We start from the raw sequence: 17,390 nt of genomic DNA, 5'->3' as shown, positions 1-17,390 counted from the left end.
CTTGTGGACAGCCTTCCCAGAAGAGTTGAAGCTGTTCTAGCTGCAAAGGGTGGACCGACGTCATATTGAACCCTATGGATTAGGAACGGGATGTCACCTAAGCTCATATGTGAGTCAAGGCAGGTGAGCAAATACTTTTGGCAATATAGTGTATGTCCAGTTAATTTGCTTACAAAATGCTGTTTCTCCCTGAAAAGTTACTGCAAGGTAATGCTAAATCCTGTAGTAAATAATAGGGAGGTTCAAATACACAATTTGAATCCAAATATGCTGTAATTTGCTTGAGCAGATATCAATATATTTATCAGTAAAATGATAAACTTTATGCTCACAAACAACTGCTTTGGTTTACCCTCCGGTCTGGCTGTTGGCTCCCTGCTCCAACGATTGATAGTAACTGTTGACATGTCATCTTTCAGTTTTGGGTTTGTCATTCTCTTAAATTCAGCAAAGTGCTGAATGTGTTGAAGAATAATGAGGATGCCATTTAATGCAGCAACCTTAGCTTTTGCTGCTAAAAACAACAATTACCATAATTAGAAACACAACTCCTCATTTATAGATTTGAGTGTTGATGTTTAGACATCTGCATGATAAGAATACTGACAATACTGACAAATCCAGTAATGTTTTACAGATTTTAACAGACAGAGAGTAAAACATTTATGAAACCTTATGAACCTTAGTCTACTGCTCATCTTCTGTGTCAAGTTTGATAAAACTGACTGAGGAATCTCAGATGCAGGTATGTTACTCAGAGGATATAAGCAAATCAGACCATAAAAGCATCAGAAATAATAATTATTATGAATGCCTTCTATACCATATGTGAGTGTTTGCAACATTGGTATAAAACTGAATATTTTCAAAGTATGTGGTTTTAACTTTATGGAAAGTATAATTTGTTCCCTGCTCATTTTAGGAAAGGAAGCAGTCTGGAAAATTGACTATGCAAAAATATGGACTTAGAGAAAATAACACAGAGCCCTTCTACATTAAAAGCTATTACTGGACAACTAATCTAAAGTTATGATTGATGTTAAACTCTTAGACCTATACAAATCCAAACAATAAGGAAAAAAGAAAGCAGTCTGAGGAGTAAATCATCTGGTTGAAATCAGTGTTTCTGACAGTGGTTTTGGGATAAGTCACGTCTTGCTGTTTATCTTTTACCTTCTCCTCAGAGATAGGTTTCGCCTTGGCTGTGCTGATAAATGATCCAGCAAAAATGTCAAATATATGAGAGCATAAACACAGCTCAAAGAGCTGGCATTAGAACACACCCAGACTCAGGGACCTAAACAGGAAATCTTTCCTCAAGTGGGTGTTTTGGTGTTTACACTGACGGAGGCTAAATCAGAGAAGAGCTTTGCCTCTGTGCAAATTAAATATTATAATTTAGGGGGTTATTTTATTGTGAGTCTGTGTGAAATGGGAACTGCTGCTTCTGAACAGAAAGCATGTTTGTTTTGCTCTTTGAGTTCTGTTTTAGATAAACTGAGCGAAGGTTTGCTTTGGCTACAGAAACAAATGACCTCTGACCCTGACTTCGTACTCCTTCCATCAAATGTTGTTTGCTTTTGACTTCCTTCAATCCCATGTTGCAGATGATTACGGCACCCTGCTGATGGCTGAGGCCCTGCTGGAGGAGTGCTTGCTGGAAAATATGGATCTGTTGCGCAGCTCAACGCCTTTAATGGACAAAACTCAGGCCCGACTCTCCAAGGCCAAAGGCTACCTCAACACCATCCTGAGCCGAGGCCGCCTCACAGTCAGTCTAATCTGGGTCCCTTCTGGTCTTTTTCTGGGTCCAATCATTTGGAAATAACTACCTAAAAGTATTTACTCAGGGAACCAAAACCTTTCCTCTGATTTATGCCATTGTTTGTGTGACCGTCTATTTCTTTGTCTTTCTGCAGCCGAGGTACTTAAATGAGGCTCTGCTGCTGATGGCCAAAGTGCACTACGTTCAGGGCCGGTACCGGGACGCCCAGGGAATGTGCGCTAGGGTGGGACTGGAGGAGCTGACTCAGGATGACCAACCAGTCTACCACCTCCGCTTATTGGCTGAGGCATTTGTCATTAAAGGTACTGTACCTCACAAACAAGTGAGAGAGATGGATATGCTGTTCTGTTTTTGCTGGAATTGTAAGGGTATTGTGAAGGTTTGTGGCAAATATTTGAAAAAAACCACCCTCTCCACTTAAAAAAAATCACATGCACAACCCTGTACCCACTCCCAAGAGATAGCGCCTGTTAAACGTGTGTAAGAGCGTGCACGAGCCAATTTCTCCTCATGCACGCTCTGTTTAAAAGTTGCTGTTTGCATCGCTCATACAAACTTACTTTCCAAAAGAAGATTTTCAATTTTTCCACCATGTCAGACTCACCAGCGGTATGTGAAAACGGGGAAGTGCACATAGGACAGCCTTACATAAACATATCCCCAGAATGATTGACAATTAGGATGACCACTTATTTTGATGATACACCCAGAAAAATAACATCCTCCACTATACCTTTTAAGTTGGAGAAAAGGATTTTGTTTGGATAAACATTTCTGCAAATAGTAAAAAGAAAAAAAATTGGACGCTGACATGTTAGTTTGATTTGTCTTGGAGTCTTCTAGCTACTCAAAAATCATATATCCCAAGAACTTCTACAGTAAAGGAACTAGGTATCCAGGCTTGGAGGAGCCAACTCCCTTCACACAGAAAACCACTAAAGTACAATCTAAAGTTCATAGCTTATAGATTCATATCTACCACCAAAAAACCCCCCCCCAAAAAAAAGAAAACAAGACCTTGATCTCAACCAGAAATCCAGATATCTACAACTGGAGCTTTAGAGACATTTTATTAAAACCATAAACAAGACCATAGAAAAGAAGCTACAAAGATGGAGTAGAAGTTGCACCAGAAAATAGTCCAGCTTTTGTTGAGAATGCTTAAACCGCTCCTGCTTTAGTTGCAAAGAGAGTTCATAAACCTTATAGGCTTATAAATAGTGATGTCAACGGACTCAACAATAACAGACATAATCCATCTAGACTGTTTTCTATAATTCAGTTTGTTTATTAAGTTAATTATCATGATTAGGGCCACGAATGATTACTTTTATAATTAATCAATTAATAATGGGATAGACAAAGATTCCTTAAAGAAGATTTTTTTTATGAAGTTAAACCAGGTGAAACTCAAACTTTTCCACTAGAGGATTTCTGGATAGAGCTTATTGACAAATGGATTTTTTTTTATCTTAAATGCAAAATGTTTATATATATATTTTTTTTACAATCTAGGTATAATTACTGCCCTAAGTGGGTCGCTCTGTGAGCTTAAGGCATGTTTACGACATGGAATGATAATTATTTCGATAATTGATTACTCACGATTAATCCGATTAATTATTTCAGCCCTAATCATGATTATCCATAACAGAAAGTCTGTATATCTGTCTGTTTGTCTAAAATACAGTTTGACATAATCATACAGTGTATATTATAAATAAAATATAGAAAAATAAGTATGCATATAAGGTGTATTAAGGTGAAGTAGAATAATGTAAAATCATAGATTTTTCAAGTCAAGAATGTCGGCCTGATTACAGGTATCTCCATCCACTGTGCAGTAAAGGCACTCAATGCTGGGTAAGGACTCCTTTTGCATGAATTGCTGCATCAGTGCTGCATAGGATGGAGGAGAATCAGCTTGTAGTTTTGCTGAGGTTCTCAAAAATCTCCTTAATCATTTAATTGTGGGTATCAGCTAGGCTGCATTGTTTACTCTGTAACAGTAAGACCACAATCCTGGGTGTTTTTACCCTTGAGCAGGTGCTGGGTTCCTGCAGGAAAGTGAAATAAGCATCTTCATAAAACTTCTCAGTGGATGGAGGCATGAATGCTCTGAAGTATCTTGGTAGACACTGAGTTTGGATCTGACAGAGAACAATGTTTAGCTCAAAGAAGAATTTGACCACTGAGAAATACACATTTTTTTCTACTTTTTTTCATTTGCCCACATGTAAGGCAGTTCAGATATTGCTGCTTGTTCAGAGGTAGATTAACAGGAAATATGATGGTTTTATAGGACACCTGTTGTCAGGTTGGAGGTTTGAGAGGAGGACCCAAATGCAGAGACTGAAGCTGGAGCTGGTTTCTTGTAGATTTAATAAAAAAAGATGGCAACAGAAACAAAAACCAAAAATAACAAAATACTGAAATCCAGGGAAACTCACAAGAAGGGCAAAGAAATGATGAGAAGGAACCAGCAAATAGTGACTGAACAGGAGGTGTATATATCAGAGACAGAAACAAAAAAAACAGGCTAATCAGCAGAATGGGAGCAGGTGTGGACAGAGGAATCCATTGGTTGATTGATTAATTGACTTAATTGATCCCACAGTGGAGAAAATTACTCGTTACATCAGCTCAAATGATCAAAAAGAGAAGAAGAATGTGCCAAAGAAAGAAAAGGTGCATGGAATATATACAGTATATACAGTATGTCCACATATGAAAGCCTTTTTTTAAATAGGTGGTTATTTACTTGGGTATTTATGTAGAAGGATATTTATACAGTATATATATATAGCTATTGCAGTGGGTGTTAAATATAAAGAAACAGGTTATAGCACAGGTATTAAATAGTAATTGCACATAGAAGGGAGCTAGGGGAAAGGAGACTGACACAAGACGGCAATAGAGGGCAAACAAGAAACATAAGAACTCAAATACAATAAAAAATAACTAGAATAGCACAAGATGGAAACCAATGAAAACGCAAAGAGAAAACTTAAAACAGAAACACAACATGACATGTGTAAAGTCTGAAGCCTTATATTACTGTAAGACATTGTTATGAACACAGACAGAAGCTAATGGTGGGAACATATTCATCTGTGTATTGATGTGTTACAAAATAAACACAAGAAATTAGAAATGAAGAAAGCTTGTGAATATCAACCTGTTTGTGCAGTTTAGAGCCCATCAGGAAAACTGTAAAGTCTACAGAGCAATAGCTGTAGGATGTGTAAAAATACACACCGGCCGGCAAAACTAAACGTTGATTCCTTTTCTGGGAAATATGAAACAAGCAAAAGCAAAGTGACCTTGTCTGTTGGTCTGAAGCTACCCGGCTATAGAAGGAGTCTTTTGAAGCAGATGGGACATGGCTGGAAACCGTATGCTTTATCGGGGGAGATAGTCGCGGTCAAGGAGTGTTTGAATCCCTACCTGAGCGTATAAACATGAAAGAATAAATAAGGTTTTTATTTTCTGCTTGCTGTCCTGAAATAGTATCCTGAAATTTGACAGCCTTGAAAGTATAGAATCTGCTGTGTGATGAAGTTTGGGGTTTTTAAGGGAGATCAGATCTAACGTCATGTTGTCTGTTGCTGGGCTCTGAGCGCTGGCATCAATAGAGGCCGTAGATCACACTCACAGAACACCCGCACTCTATGTAACCTTGTTTCACTCATCATCATTATGTCGTTACCCTCCCTGTTTCCTGATAATCGGACATGACCTCATGCTTATGAAACATTAAGGCATATTACTGCAATAACTGTCAGATTTAGATTTCCTCTGCTTGTTTTGATTCCCCCTGAATGATATTTACTGTCGGTCGCAGCAGAAGCTCCTTCTCAGGCCTCTCTGTGGGATATGAAGCTCTTTGCTGTGGGAATCGAGTCAGACGTGGATGCTGTCTGACGGCTGGTGGCTGTCTGCTTATTTGATTTGGCCTGGCGTCGAGCCCCAGGCTGCTCAGCACCCCAGGCCCTCCTTCCCATCTTGGAAAGTTCTTGAACTCCTTGAATATTTGCACTAATGGGTCCAGTTTGAACATCTGGTCTTCCAGGAACCTGATTATCGTTTCCTGTATGTTTCTGTATTCACTGACAGCAAAGAGATATGATGCAATGAAAGTCTAAAAGTAAATTAGCATTAGAGAGACAGAAAAGTTTATATTTTTAGCTTCTACGTCAGGAACCAGTGTCATGATCTGCCATTTTGGACTTTTTAGGTTCTGTGTAAGTTTTCAATTTGAGTTCTCCATTATGCTTTATTTTATGTTAGTCTGTATGTTCAATATTTCTATAATTTTTGAATTCTTAGTTTTACCCTTCCTTGTTATCTCTTTTCAGCATTTTTGCTTATTATTTATTCTTTGGTCTAGTTTTAGATAGTTATTCTTTCCTTTCCCCTAAGTTCCTTTCTAGCTGTTTCTATCCAAACCTGCTCCCAATTAACTGATTACTTCATTCTTTGTTCTGTCTCCCATATATACTCCTCCTCTGCAGTTACTCAGTACTGGATTTTCTTCATTGCTTTGCTCCTTGTGTGTGTTTCTCACTGGCGTCTCCTGGTTTTGGTTTATTTTCCCTGGTTTTGGTTTATTTTTTGGTTTTTGGTTTATTTTTGTTGCCGTCTGCTTTTAAATTGAATGTGCAAGAACTCATGTCTGAGAATCAGCATTTTTTTGCTGATGGGCAGCAAAAAAAAAAAATGTTGATGTCTGGATGGTATTTTCAGTCAGCTTTTCCACTTTCCTTTTTTAAGTATACTTTATACTAAATGAATTTCGAACCTAGCGTTGACAATAACCTTTTTTGATGCCGTGGAATGTGAAGCCCTTTCTTCTTTCCATGCCCGTCTGTAATTGTGCTGACTGGTGAGCTTAGTAAATCCAAACAGAGGCCCATTTATTTTCATGTATTGATTCATCCCAAAACTTGGAGAAAAACAGGAACAAACATGGAGCCAGAATTCAAATGTTCCAAAAGCTAAACCCAAACAATTAAAGAACCAGAACTGTTGGTGTCTAGGTAGACTAGGAAGCAACTGGAAAACCACTGAAAATAAACACAAACTGAAAAGGTGTGAATTTAATTTGTTTTTCTGTCCTTAGAAGTGGGAAAAGGACAAAAAGGGAAAAAAAAGGATGAGGAGCATAGGTTGGTTTTATGGTTGTGGGGATAGAGGATATTCAGAGGGTGGGTTTGATAGACGTGTGGGCTAAGCCGGAGGCTGATGATCTGGAAGATCTGAAGAGAAAAGGATTTTTCGAATGTGTTTTTTTTCTCTATAAGTGCAGAAGGCTTTCTGTGTTTCAGACTTTAACTGTTTGATCAAGCAGCCATCATCATCATTGTCTATGCATTCCTTTCAGGTCTGTCTCTGGACCACCAGACGCTGTCGGCTGTGTCTCGCATTCGTCTTTCAGAGAGAGAGGAGGAGAGTCTGTCCTGCTTTCTGAGGGCGTGTGATGCAGCTCTGTCCTACCTGCAGGAGCTTGATAAGGTTGGCCTTCTTTTATACACAGTATGCATGATGTTGACATGTTTACATGATAATACCAGTTTATGCTTTCAGATGGTAACCACCCCCCATGCCAAAACCACCAAAGGCAGCCTGCTCTCTGCACCTGTTGATGTTGATCTGGGCTTCTTCCTGCAGGCAGCCCTGCAGAGTGCTTACCTCTGTCTGCTGCAGAGAGGGTGAGTGCAGCAGAAGTACAACCAGCTATTCCTACATTGTCTAAAAAAGGTTTGCAAACGTTTATAGGTAAAAAAAAAAAATCTCACCTGGAAAGAGACTCAGCTCTCTAGATTGGCTTTCATCTAAATGGCATCTTTGCTTATCTTTTTCGGACCGCTTAAAATCAGGGCTTTATTCTGGACCTGTGGTTCTTGAGCCTAAAAAAGTATTAAAACCGTTTTTATAGAGCACAGATTATACCTTAATCAGCAGCCTACACCTTGTTTAAACACCCAGCATGAATCACAGGCATTAAAAAAGGGTTATTAATGACTTATCTTAACCCTTTTGACCTTGACTCACTTTGAACACAACTTCTGTTGTTAGCCAGGCTGTTGTTTCATCATTAAACTAACAAAAACACCAGCATTTTTTCAGGAAATAAAACACTTGCTTTAAATGTATATATTTACATTTATTAAATTTTTAGAAGTGAATCTATATTGGAAAAGAACAAGTTTGTCAACTGTTGTCTGCTTTTATATAATCTATTGTCGACCTGATCTGAAACATCCACACATGCTTAGTAATATTAGGAGTTTTTAAAACTTTAAATCGTATTTGAATGATATCCAAATATTCTCCACCTTTAATCTGACATTTAATGAGTAGAATTCAAATGAAAAGAAGCAAAATCAATTAAAACTACCCAGGTGGACAAGATAAATGTTTGCTTGCTTCAATTAAGATCCTGTTAATGAACTGATTTAGTTGTGTAGTTTTCTTGGTTTTAGTTATTATTGGAATCTTAACAGAAGGCTTAGGTTGTCAGTATGTGATTTACTGGAAGGGTTTCTTGTCTGTCTATTAGATTTTGCTCGAACAAGATGTGATCATAGATATGAACCACTAGGTGTCAGTGTTGCACTGAAACAAAAATATATGTAAATCTCTGATGAAGGCCTCAAGTTTCAGATTGACCAGTGTTTCCATTTGTATTTGATCGGATGGCCATCCTTTATTCACCAACTCTCCTCATTCTCCTGTGTTTGTAAATGAAAATACCTCCGGGCTTTTTTACATTATTTGTCTGAAACTGCTATGATTTCATTTATTTTTACTCAAAAATCTTTGCATCAAAGTAACATAAGCCTAATGTGTGTGGAAGTCATCTTGCACAGGGAGCTCACCAGCTGCGTAGGGTGCTCAGGGTGGTGGAGTCACGAGGGTCTCAGAGCTTCAGGAAGGTGAGGGAGCTGCCTTGCAGGCTCAAACATCCACATATTGTGGAATTGAAAAATAAATACAGCGTTTGATTTCTGATGGAATCTGAATCTGCATTGATGTTCTGTTGGTTTGTGTTCGTTCTTGCATCCCAGTGTGCAGCCATGAAACTAGCACAGGTGCTGCTGAGCTCTGTAAGTGAGGACAGCTACTGGCCCCCGCTTGGGCCCCCGCCTGCAGTCTGGCTCCAGAGAGAAGGAGCAGCCGCCTCCAAAGACGCCATGTACCCCACCGTTAAACCACCACAGCGTTACGGCACAGATTGGTACATATCGTCTCTGTTTTCCAGGAATCGTGTCGTTAGAACTGGGTTTTAATACTTGAATACTAGAATGTTAGTTTCAGTAATCAGCTCAGCTTTTTCGGAATTTTTCTCACATTTTGTCACATTAATAACGTCTGTGTATCTCTTTGGGATTTTGTGTGATGGACAAACACAAGAGGAACAGAACTGAATTAGGAAAATAAATGTGTGACATGATTTTCAAAACATTTTACAAAAAAAGTAATGAAGATGCCCTGAGGTCCATATTTATTTGAATGTAGCTTAGGCTGAAGGTTTTAGGAAAAGGAACTCCTTCACTGACTCAAGTCTTCTGCAGTTTTTTTCCATGATTATTTTCTGTATATAATCATGCATGATGTTCAGAGCTCTCTGTGACTGGCCTCCATGTTTATGCTACAGGAAAAGCATTCCCACAGCATAATTCTGCCACCACCAAAGACATGATTGGTGTTGGCAGAATTGCATGATTGGTTGATGGGTTGAATATATTTTGCTATGTGTAACAGTAAAATGTATGTTATTATGTAAATAATAACAATATATAAAAGAAAAAAAAGACTTGAATACCATCTTTCATGACTTGGAGGGAAATGTTTTTCTTGCCACTGTTCCATAAAGACAGCTATGTGAGGAATGCAATATTAGTTATCCTGTCAACAGATTCTTCCACCTGAGCTGTGGATCTCTGCAGCTCCTCCAGAGTTTCACTGCTGCATCCCTGTTGAATGCTGTCCTTGGTCGGCCTAACTTTCACATCAGGGTTTGGAAAATTAACCCTGATTGAAACCTTAAAATAAATAATAAAAATAATAAATAAATTTCAGTTTATTGATCTCTCAAAAAAAAAAAAAATTAAATTAACTATGCATTTAACCCATTCCCTTTTGGGGAGCAGTGGGCTGCCGCTGTGCCGCGCCCCAGGAGCAATCAAGGATTAAGGGTCTTGCTTAGAGAGCCAGGGTTTTGAACTCACAACCGCAGGATTCCAAGCTCTATGCCCTAACCACTAGGCTGCTACTCCCCCTTTCCATCATATCTCTGATACAAATACAAGTCAAAATGTACAGATTTGTATCTGATACTTTATGTTGATCTGTAACGTTTTCAAAGTTTCAAAGTATTTTAAACTCAAATACTTTGAAAATGTGTAACATTTGAATGGATGTGAGCATAAACAAAGGTAGCATAGTCAATTGGAAGACAATCAACAGGTGGAACACGTCCTCTAAGATTCAAATAGGACTTTCTCAATCCTGAAAGCAAAAGCTTGTTATCTGATCTGCTCATCATTCTGCATCACCTTATTATCGTTTCATTTCTGCCTTTCACTCATTGCAGGGATCCTGCAAACATTGCCCAGGCCCCGTGAGCCATACTTAGTCACCACATGACTAATCCAGCCCACACTATCATAAGTGAAGATCTAAATCCATGTCTGAGATTAGCAGGAGTGGAGGAGCAGAATTCCCCTGAGGAATAGCTGTATGTCAGTGTTGATGATTGCTTTTATCATCGCATAGATTTTTTTGTTTTTTTTTTCTTCATAAAAGGCTGCGGTGATGTCTGCAGATTGTGTCCTTCAATAGGACATAGAAGGGATGTGTGTGTTTGTGTTTGTATGTGACATCTGAGATGATGCTGAGCGCTGATACATCTGTGGGGGTCTGTATTGTGTTACAGCTCCGCAGGTGAGACAGAAACCAGACACTCTCTGTAATCCGCTGTTGTTCTCTTTGTTTGTGTTTGCGAAACAATGTAAAACTTCCTGTTTTGGACCTTTTCTGTTTTTGTTTTTTTTTGTCTTTACAGCTGCTTCTGTCCACAGGACGTGGTGGAGGAGGCAGTGCTGCTGCTGCTCATCACAGAATCAATGGTGAGGCGCGCTCATACAGTACTAATACTGTTCTTCATAGGGGCCGGCTGTCCTGACATCTTTTTCCCCCCTCTTTCAATCCAAACAGACCAGCGGTGAAGCGGTGATCAGCCGCCTGCCCGACCAGGCCGAGGCTCGCCAGGCCAGCCTGCAGGATGCCACCTCCGTCTATGACCTGCTTACCATTGGCATGGCCAGGAGGGGGCAGTACGCCATGCTCTCTGAGGTGTGGCAATAAATGTGGAGGTCAGAGGTTTCCCAGCAACATGACATCTGGAAGGTTTCTTTTTCCAGACTGAATCCCTCTTTGTTTCAAACTCCTGGTCCTAATATGACCCCCACCACAGAGAAGACCTCAGCTTAGGTTTTCTGGCTTATTTGTCTAAACTGTGGAAAGCATCAATTAGAGGTTTTCAGAATATTACACAGATATTAGTCACCATCAGGCATTTTTGATGTCATAATAAAATCATTCATAATTTGTATTTTTATGTGAAAGCATTATTGAATCACAGTGATCTGTGAGGCTGACAGTGCTGATATCAACAAACAGGAAAATCTGTATTTAACTCTTGCTTTGTGTTTATAGAAGCAGCATGAATGTTAAACAGTCAAGGTTTTGTATTGAACTTCATTTTTATTCACTCTGACCTACATATTATCACCTAAAGCATCTCCAAAGTATGCCAAATAAAGTTGAAAGAGGGTATTTCATACAAATAAATCATGTCTTCTAACATACATCATTCAACAGTTAAAGGAACCTAAAGGAAAGGTCAGAGTTTAGAAAAATCCTATTGGGCATGAAATGACAAAAGAGAATTCATTGTTACTTATCTAGAAAAAATACGGACGTCTCTACGCTTTTATCCACCAGTTCATCCCTCTTAGGAACCACTGATTGTGCTCAAGAGGATCAGGCATCCTGTTTTAGATTAATGGAGGTTACTGTAAGTTGTCTTCAGATTGTCCTCCAAAACAAAAGCAGAAGTCAGGCTTAGTTATTTTATGTATTCGCCTCTGGCAAGGCTGATTCTTCATTCTGCAATGGGAGCATTGATCTCATATTTCCAACATCTTTTTCTGGGGCAGTATTCCTGCAGATGATTTTTCCCAAAAAATAAGAGATAAAGATATACCGTGGATATAAAAAGCATCCCTGCCAGAAAACTAATTTTATGTAAAAAAAAAGAGATATAGAAGGTCCTATATTAAGCAAAACTAACATTATAAACATTTTTGTAACAGTCATATGTGTCCTGAAGCCTGTGTATGAGATTCAGAAAAGAAAAGAACTCTTTCAACTCTATCATTACCTTTCTTCTCCTCTTAGCTAATGTTTGCTCAAAATGTTCTGTCTGAAAAGCATTCCCCTTATGACATCATATGGGGAATCAAGCCATCCAGAACAGTCTTTAGCAGCCCATCATTCAAGCTACGGCCTTAATTTTATATAATCTTAGACTCTTAAGCTATCATCACAAACTCTGACTGGTTGTCATGGTTGCGCTATGTGGGGGGCGTGGTCTTTGGAAGGACAGTGCTATGGAAAGCAAATGCTGTCTGCCTAACCTGAGAGGAATTTTCCTGCACAAGCGGCATCAATTTTTAGTTCAATGTCGGCATGCAGTCCTGTTAGCTGAGAGACAGTTTGAGTCCCACTTTTTAAAGGACTTTTTTTTTCATTCTAAAAAACGTTAAATTTCGAAAAGACACAATTTTCTTAGACTCTTCATTTAGGAAGGTAATATCTGTAAATCAGGCAAACCTTAATCCTCCTGACCCAATAGTTATTATTAATGTTGGTTCCCAATGTCCAAAGTCATTATCATGGTTTATGGCAAAAGACTTCAAACTGATAACAAATAAAGACTTAAAATATTTTAGTCTTGCTATAATGAATCTATATATGAGTTTCACTTCTTTAAAATGAGCAACAACAAATTCACAATATTCAAATACTTTATATGTACATGGATACACCTCCACTGATATTTGGTTAAATGTTCCATACTGTTTTGGAACATTTCACAAAGTAGATTAAATAAAAACATATTCTTTAACTTGACCTCAAATCAGCAACTAGAAGGTTGAAATACGGCACAGTTGGTCGTTCCATCACAACGATCCAAAACAAACATCCAGACTGGTCATGAGAAACTAAAAAAAAGGCTAAAATAAGGCCTCTAGAAATAACAGACTGTAATTAAAAGATATGAACCATTCCATAAAACCAATGAATTCAAAGAACTTTACCATTTCTGCTAAATATCCAGCCTGATGTTTGGCTCTACAAAAAGCATCTGGTTTCCATGTAATTTGGATATAATCAAATCTCTATCAACTAGAAAAAAATAACAATAGGACCAACTTGAGGATCAATTTCTTATTTAAAAGCTATGCTGTTATTTGCTGTATAATCATTTCCCCCCCGAGAATAAAAACAACAACATTCAATTTGAATCATTAAAAGCCTAAAATTACCTCCTTTCAAGTGGCAAGTATTTGCCAAATTCTGACATAATAGCAGTAGGGTCCCCTTAGGGTGTTGTGGGTCGGCTCCTCCATAAAATCACCAACTCAATATGGTTAAAGAAGCCTTTACCTCACGACAGGGTCCCCTGCAAACTTAGAACAAAGAAAAACCTGAATTGGAACGAATAACCAAATAAACTAAATGGATGCCAGGATACCTCCCTGGATTCAGACCTGTGTGGGGGAGGGGGTAGGGCCCTGTCTTTTCATTAAGAGCATAAGGTTTAATCATAACATCAGGCAGACCTCATTTCCTGCTTGACTGACAACCTCTGACTGAGCGAAACCCCACACGTCAATCACATCATTGTGCACTGAAACGGCAGAGTGTGCGCCGAGCGCTGACTGACAAGCACTTTTCAAGCTAATTTAGTCCAAGAAGAACAACAAAAAGGATGACGTAGTACATCTGCATGTTCAAACCTCCTCTTACTTTCTAAAAGCTGCATGATTGAAACATGTTAATGTGTCTGTTTGTAGTGCCTGGAGCGAGCCATGAAGTTTTCATACAACGAGTTCCACCTTTGGCACCAGCTGGGCCTGTCACTCATGGCGGCCGGAAAGGTAAACTCATTTTTCCTTAAATATCAACTCCCACTTCTCACCCAACAGACCTTAGCCTTGTGTCCCACTATCCTCCACATTTTATATGGTCTGAATAAAACCATTATCTGATAAATTACCTTTCTTTTCAATCTGTAATATTACCATGCTTAAGGGGAATAACTGGAATAACTCCAGTTATTCTCCCTCATGTCTCTCCCTCTGTGTGCTAGTGTGTTCTTGTGTCTTTGTCCGACAGAGAAATTGATCTGTTCTGTGTGATAAAGCTACCTCTCTGATCAATGGGGATCTCTAGAAATAGTCTGCCCCCTAAAAGGAGAGGGGGGCCGCCTTGGTGACGTCAGATCCACTTTTATCCAGGGCTTGCCCTGGTGTCTGTGTGTGTGAGTGTGTGCCTTTGTCAGTGTACATGAGGCCCATTAATGATTGACCCACATGTATTAAGTGACTGTGTTTCTAAATGAGTCTATTAGGGCTGTGTAAGGACAGACGATGTGCGTTTAATACTCTCACTGTTTGACTGATTGTCATTCCTGTTGTGTGTGTTTTCCAGTGGGTCGGTGCTGTGTCTGTTTTTAAAGAATGTGCCAGGATGAGACCAGACGACCCTTCTTTGCCCTTACTGGCTGCTAAAATCTGCATCGGCCAACTGCACTGGGTGAATGCAATACCTGTATACCAACACATATTTAAAGCGCATAACTGCAATGTTAAAGGAAAACTCCGGTCAGCAAGGAGCAACCAATGGATCATTATTTATACCTAAAACTAATATGTTCGCTGTGATTTAATGAATTTAGCATTAATCAGTAAAATAAGTAAAACAATATTTTTCGTTGCGATCACTGAGTCTGGGAGCAGCCATTTTTGCGCAAATATAGTAACACCTCACTCCTGACATCTTCTGGCAGTGACGTCGCAGTGCTGTAAGCCTAGCGCTGTTCTCCCCGCTTTACAAGCAAAATCAATGCAAAGTCAACATTTTATCAATTAAAAGAGCTACTAGACAACCCTGCATTCAACAACAATTATTAAAGATTTCCAGAGGACTTCACCATTGAAATTTGCGAGAGCTATAGTGAAACTGACAATGCCCACATGCATGGCAGTTGGAGGTTGTAATTCATCAGGTAAAAGTGAAAAAAAAAGTAGTTATTTCACCTTCTCAATTCATAATCCTCCACGGACGGGTTTGTTGTTGGATTACCAACTTGAAGAGGGAGGATTTGCCATCGAACTTCTGGCCAGAGAAGAAACATGCCATTAATCCGTTACTCTCTGCTTTGTAGAGTGAACTTGTTGTTACCATCATGGAAAATAGAGCGTTGTGACAAACACCAGATACAGCACTAGGACTTGCTCAACAGCCGATACCGCACTGTGACGTCACAAACCAGTAGGTGGCAGTAGTGCTCTCTGACAAACATGGATGTCTCTGGTAAAGCATATTCATATGAAATTACTCTTAATTAAAAACAGTTATCATTTATCCAAAATATGTAATCATTTCATTCTTAAAGGGCTTTCAGAAGTTTCTATTCTATCATATTTTGAATCGGACCGGACATCTCCCTTTAAACAAAAAGGTTTAATATATTTTGACCACCAGTCTATAATAAAAGAGGCAAGCACAAGCAGGTAAGATCAGATAAAGAGCATCTGTTTTGTTACTTTTTAATAGGAAGAATCTTTCACCTGAGCTATGGATCTCTAAATGAAATAGAATAAATGGCACCCAGGAGTCCCCATGGTTTAGTGGTTTAAATCACCTCTAAAAAACATATCTTTATTTTACTCTGTATTTATAGTAAAATGTAATAATAATAAATCATCGTATTTATTCATATATTTACTCAAATTATATTTGATTCATAATTTTAGATGTTTTGGGAGTGGTGGCCTAGTGGTTAGAGACATGCTGGTGCTCTGAGAAGGTTGCAAAGACCTATTTCGATCCCCACAACCTGCACTCTGGGTCCCTGAGCAAGACCCTTAACCCCTGATTGCTGCCCAGGAGACAGTTAAGATGCAGAAGTGAATTTCTCCATTGTAAAATCAATGATTTTCAATTATTATTGATTATTATTATTGTATTTTTCATTATTTACCAGGACATTTAATTTGTTCATGGCAATTTTTTTTTATAATTTAATGGTTAATTTATTGTAATATTTCAATCAATATTAAGAATAATTACCATCTAAAATATAATGTACATATTTTATGGAGAATTTTAATGTGTGTATTTTATGATACATTTGGCCCCTTCTACACCTGAGCGATCACATTACAATGAATATAAATGATTCCCACTTTGGAAACCCCTGCTTTAAATCATTCAGTAGGACGCAGGGGACCTGGGTTCAATTCCTGGTTGCGTCAGGAAGGGCATCTGCTCTAAAGGCTTCTGTTAAAGGAAATTATACAGATTGAAAGTCCTGCTGTAGTTCCTGGATTTTCTGTTTCAGAAAGCTGGATGGCTTTTTACTGAGTCAATTTATACCATAAGTTACTCTGGTTGTTGGCAGGATTTCTTGAAGTTATCCTGAGTCTGTTGACATTTGATCTGAGATCAAACACAAGAAGTAGGTGTATTTTTAGGGCAGATTCATAAATTGTTGAGCATCAAAATCTTAAACAGAAATAATTATTTATCTCATTAATATTTCAGCCGTAGATCATCATATCATATTCATATAATCCAACAATGACATGTTTTTTGTTCTGCACTTCGTTTATCTGCTAAAGAAAATGTTTACAAGCATTGCAAAAGGCTCAGGAGACGACTCTGGAAGCTACTGACAGTGGCATGGAAGAAGAACTACCTTCCTGATGACTGGCTGATCGCAGAGGGGTGCTTCATCCCTAAGGAGGAGAACTCTTCAGGGATCAAGCAGTTTCGCACCATCTCACTGCTCAATGTGGAAGCTAAGATCTTCCTGGGGATCCTGGCAAAGAGGTTGACCACCTTTATGTTGGAGAACGGGTACATGGACACTGCGGTACAAAAAGGGGGCATTCCAGGGATATCTGGCTGCCTTGAACATACCAGCGTTATCTCCAAAATCATTGAGGACGCGAAGAAAAACCATGGCAACCTGGCAGTACTGTGGTTGGATCTGTCAAATGCTTATGGAACAATACCCCACAAGCTAGTGGAGCTGACGCTGAAGACCTACCATATACCTAAGCGATTTCAGGCGCTTCTGCAATACTACTTCGACGGATTCAACATGCGTTTCACCTGTAGGGAGTTTACCACCAACTGGCAGAGACTGGAAGTGGGCATTGTCACAGGCTGCACGATTTCAGTGATCCTTTTCTCCGCAGCGATGAACCTTCTCGTCAAATCAGCAGAGAAGTTGCGTCGA

General features: G+C 39.0%; 1 protein-coding gene across 1 annotated transcript in view; it reads left to right on the top strand.

Moving 5' to 3' along the window:
- The window catches only part of LOC107096850 (tetratricopeptide repeat protein 7A-like), a 63,779-nt gene that overhangs the window by 2,383 nt on the left and 44,006 nt on the right, over nt 1-17,390 (top strand). The window contains exons 2-11 of the mRNA XM_015393724.1: nt 1,608-1,771; nt 1,920-2,088; nt 7,170-7,300; nt 7,373-7,497; nt 8,646-8,724; nt 8,857-9,026; nt 10,857-10,920; nt 11,009-11,146; nt 13,936-14,019; nt 14,573-14,677. Coding sequence (XP_015249210.1) covers nt 1,608-1,771; nt 1,920-2,088; nt 7,170-7,300; nt 7,373-7,497; nt 8,646-8,724; nt 8,857-9,026; nt 10,857-10,920; nt 11,009-11,146; nt 13,936-14,019; nt 14,573-14,677 — 1,229 coding nt within the window. The remainder of the gene's footprint in view (nt 1-1,607; nt 1,772-1,919; nt 2,089-7,169; nt 7,301-7,372; nt 7,498-8,645; nt 8,725-8,856; nt 9,027-10,856; nt 10,921-11,008; nt 11,147-13,935; nt 14,020-14,572; nt 14,678-17,390) is intronic.

Source organism: Cyprinodon variegatus, unplaced genomic scaffold (genome assembly GCF_000732505.1).
Source record: "Cyprinodon variegatus isolate N-32 unplaced genomic scaffold, C_variegatus-1.0 Scaffold654, whole genome shotgun sequence".
NCBI classification, from domain to species: domain Eukaryota; kingdom Metazoa; phylum Chordata; class Actinopteri; order Cyprinodontiformes; family Cyprinodontidae; genus Cyprinodon; species Cyprinodon variegatus.
Note: the sequence above shows the minus strand (reverse complement) of the source record. Positions and strands in the feature narration are given on the sequence as shown.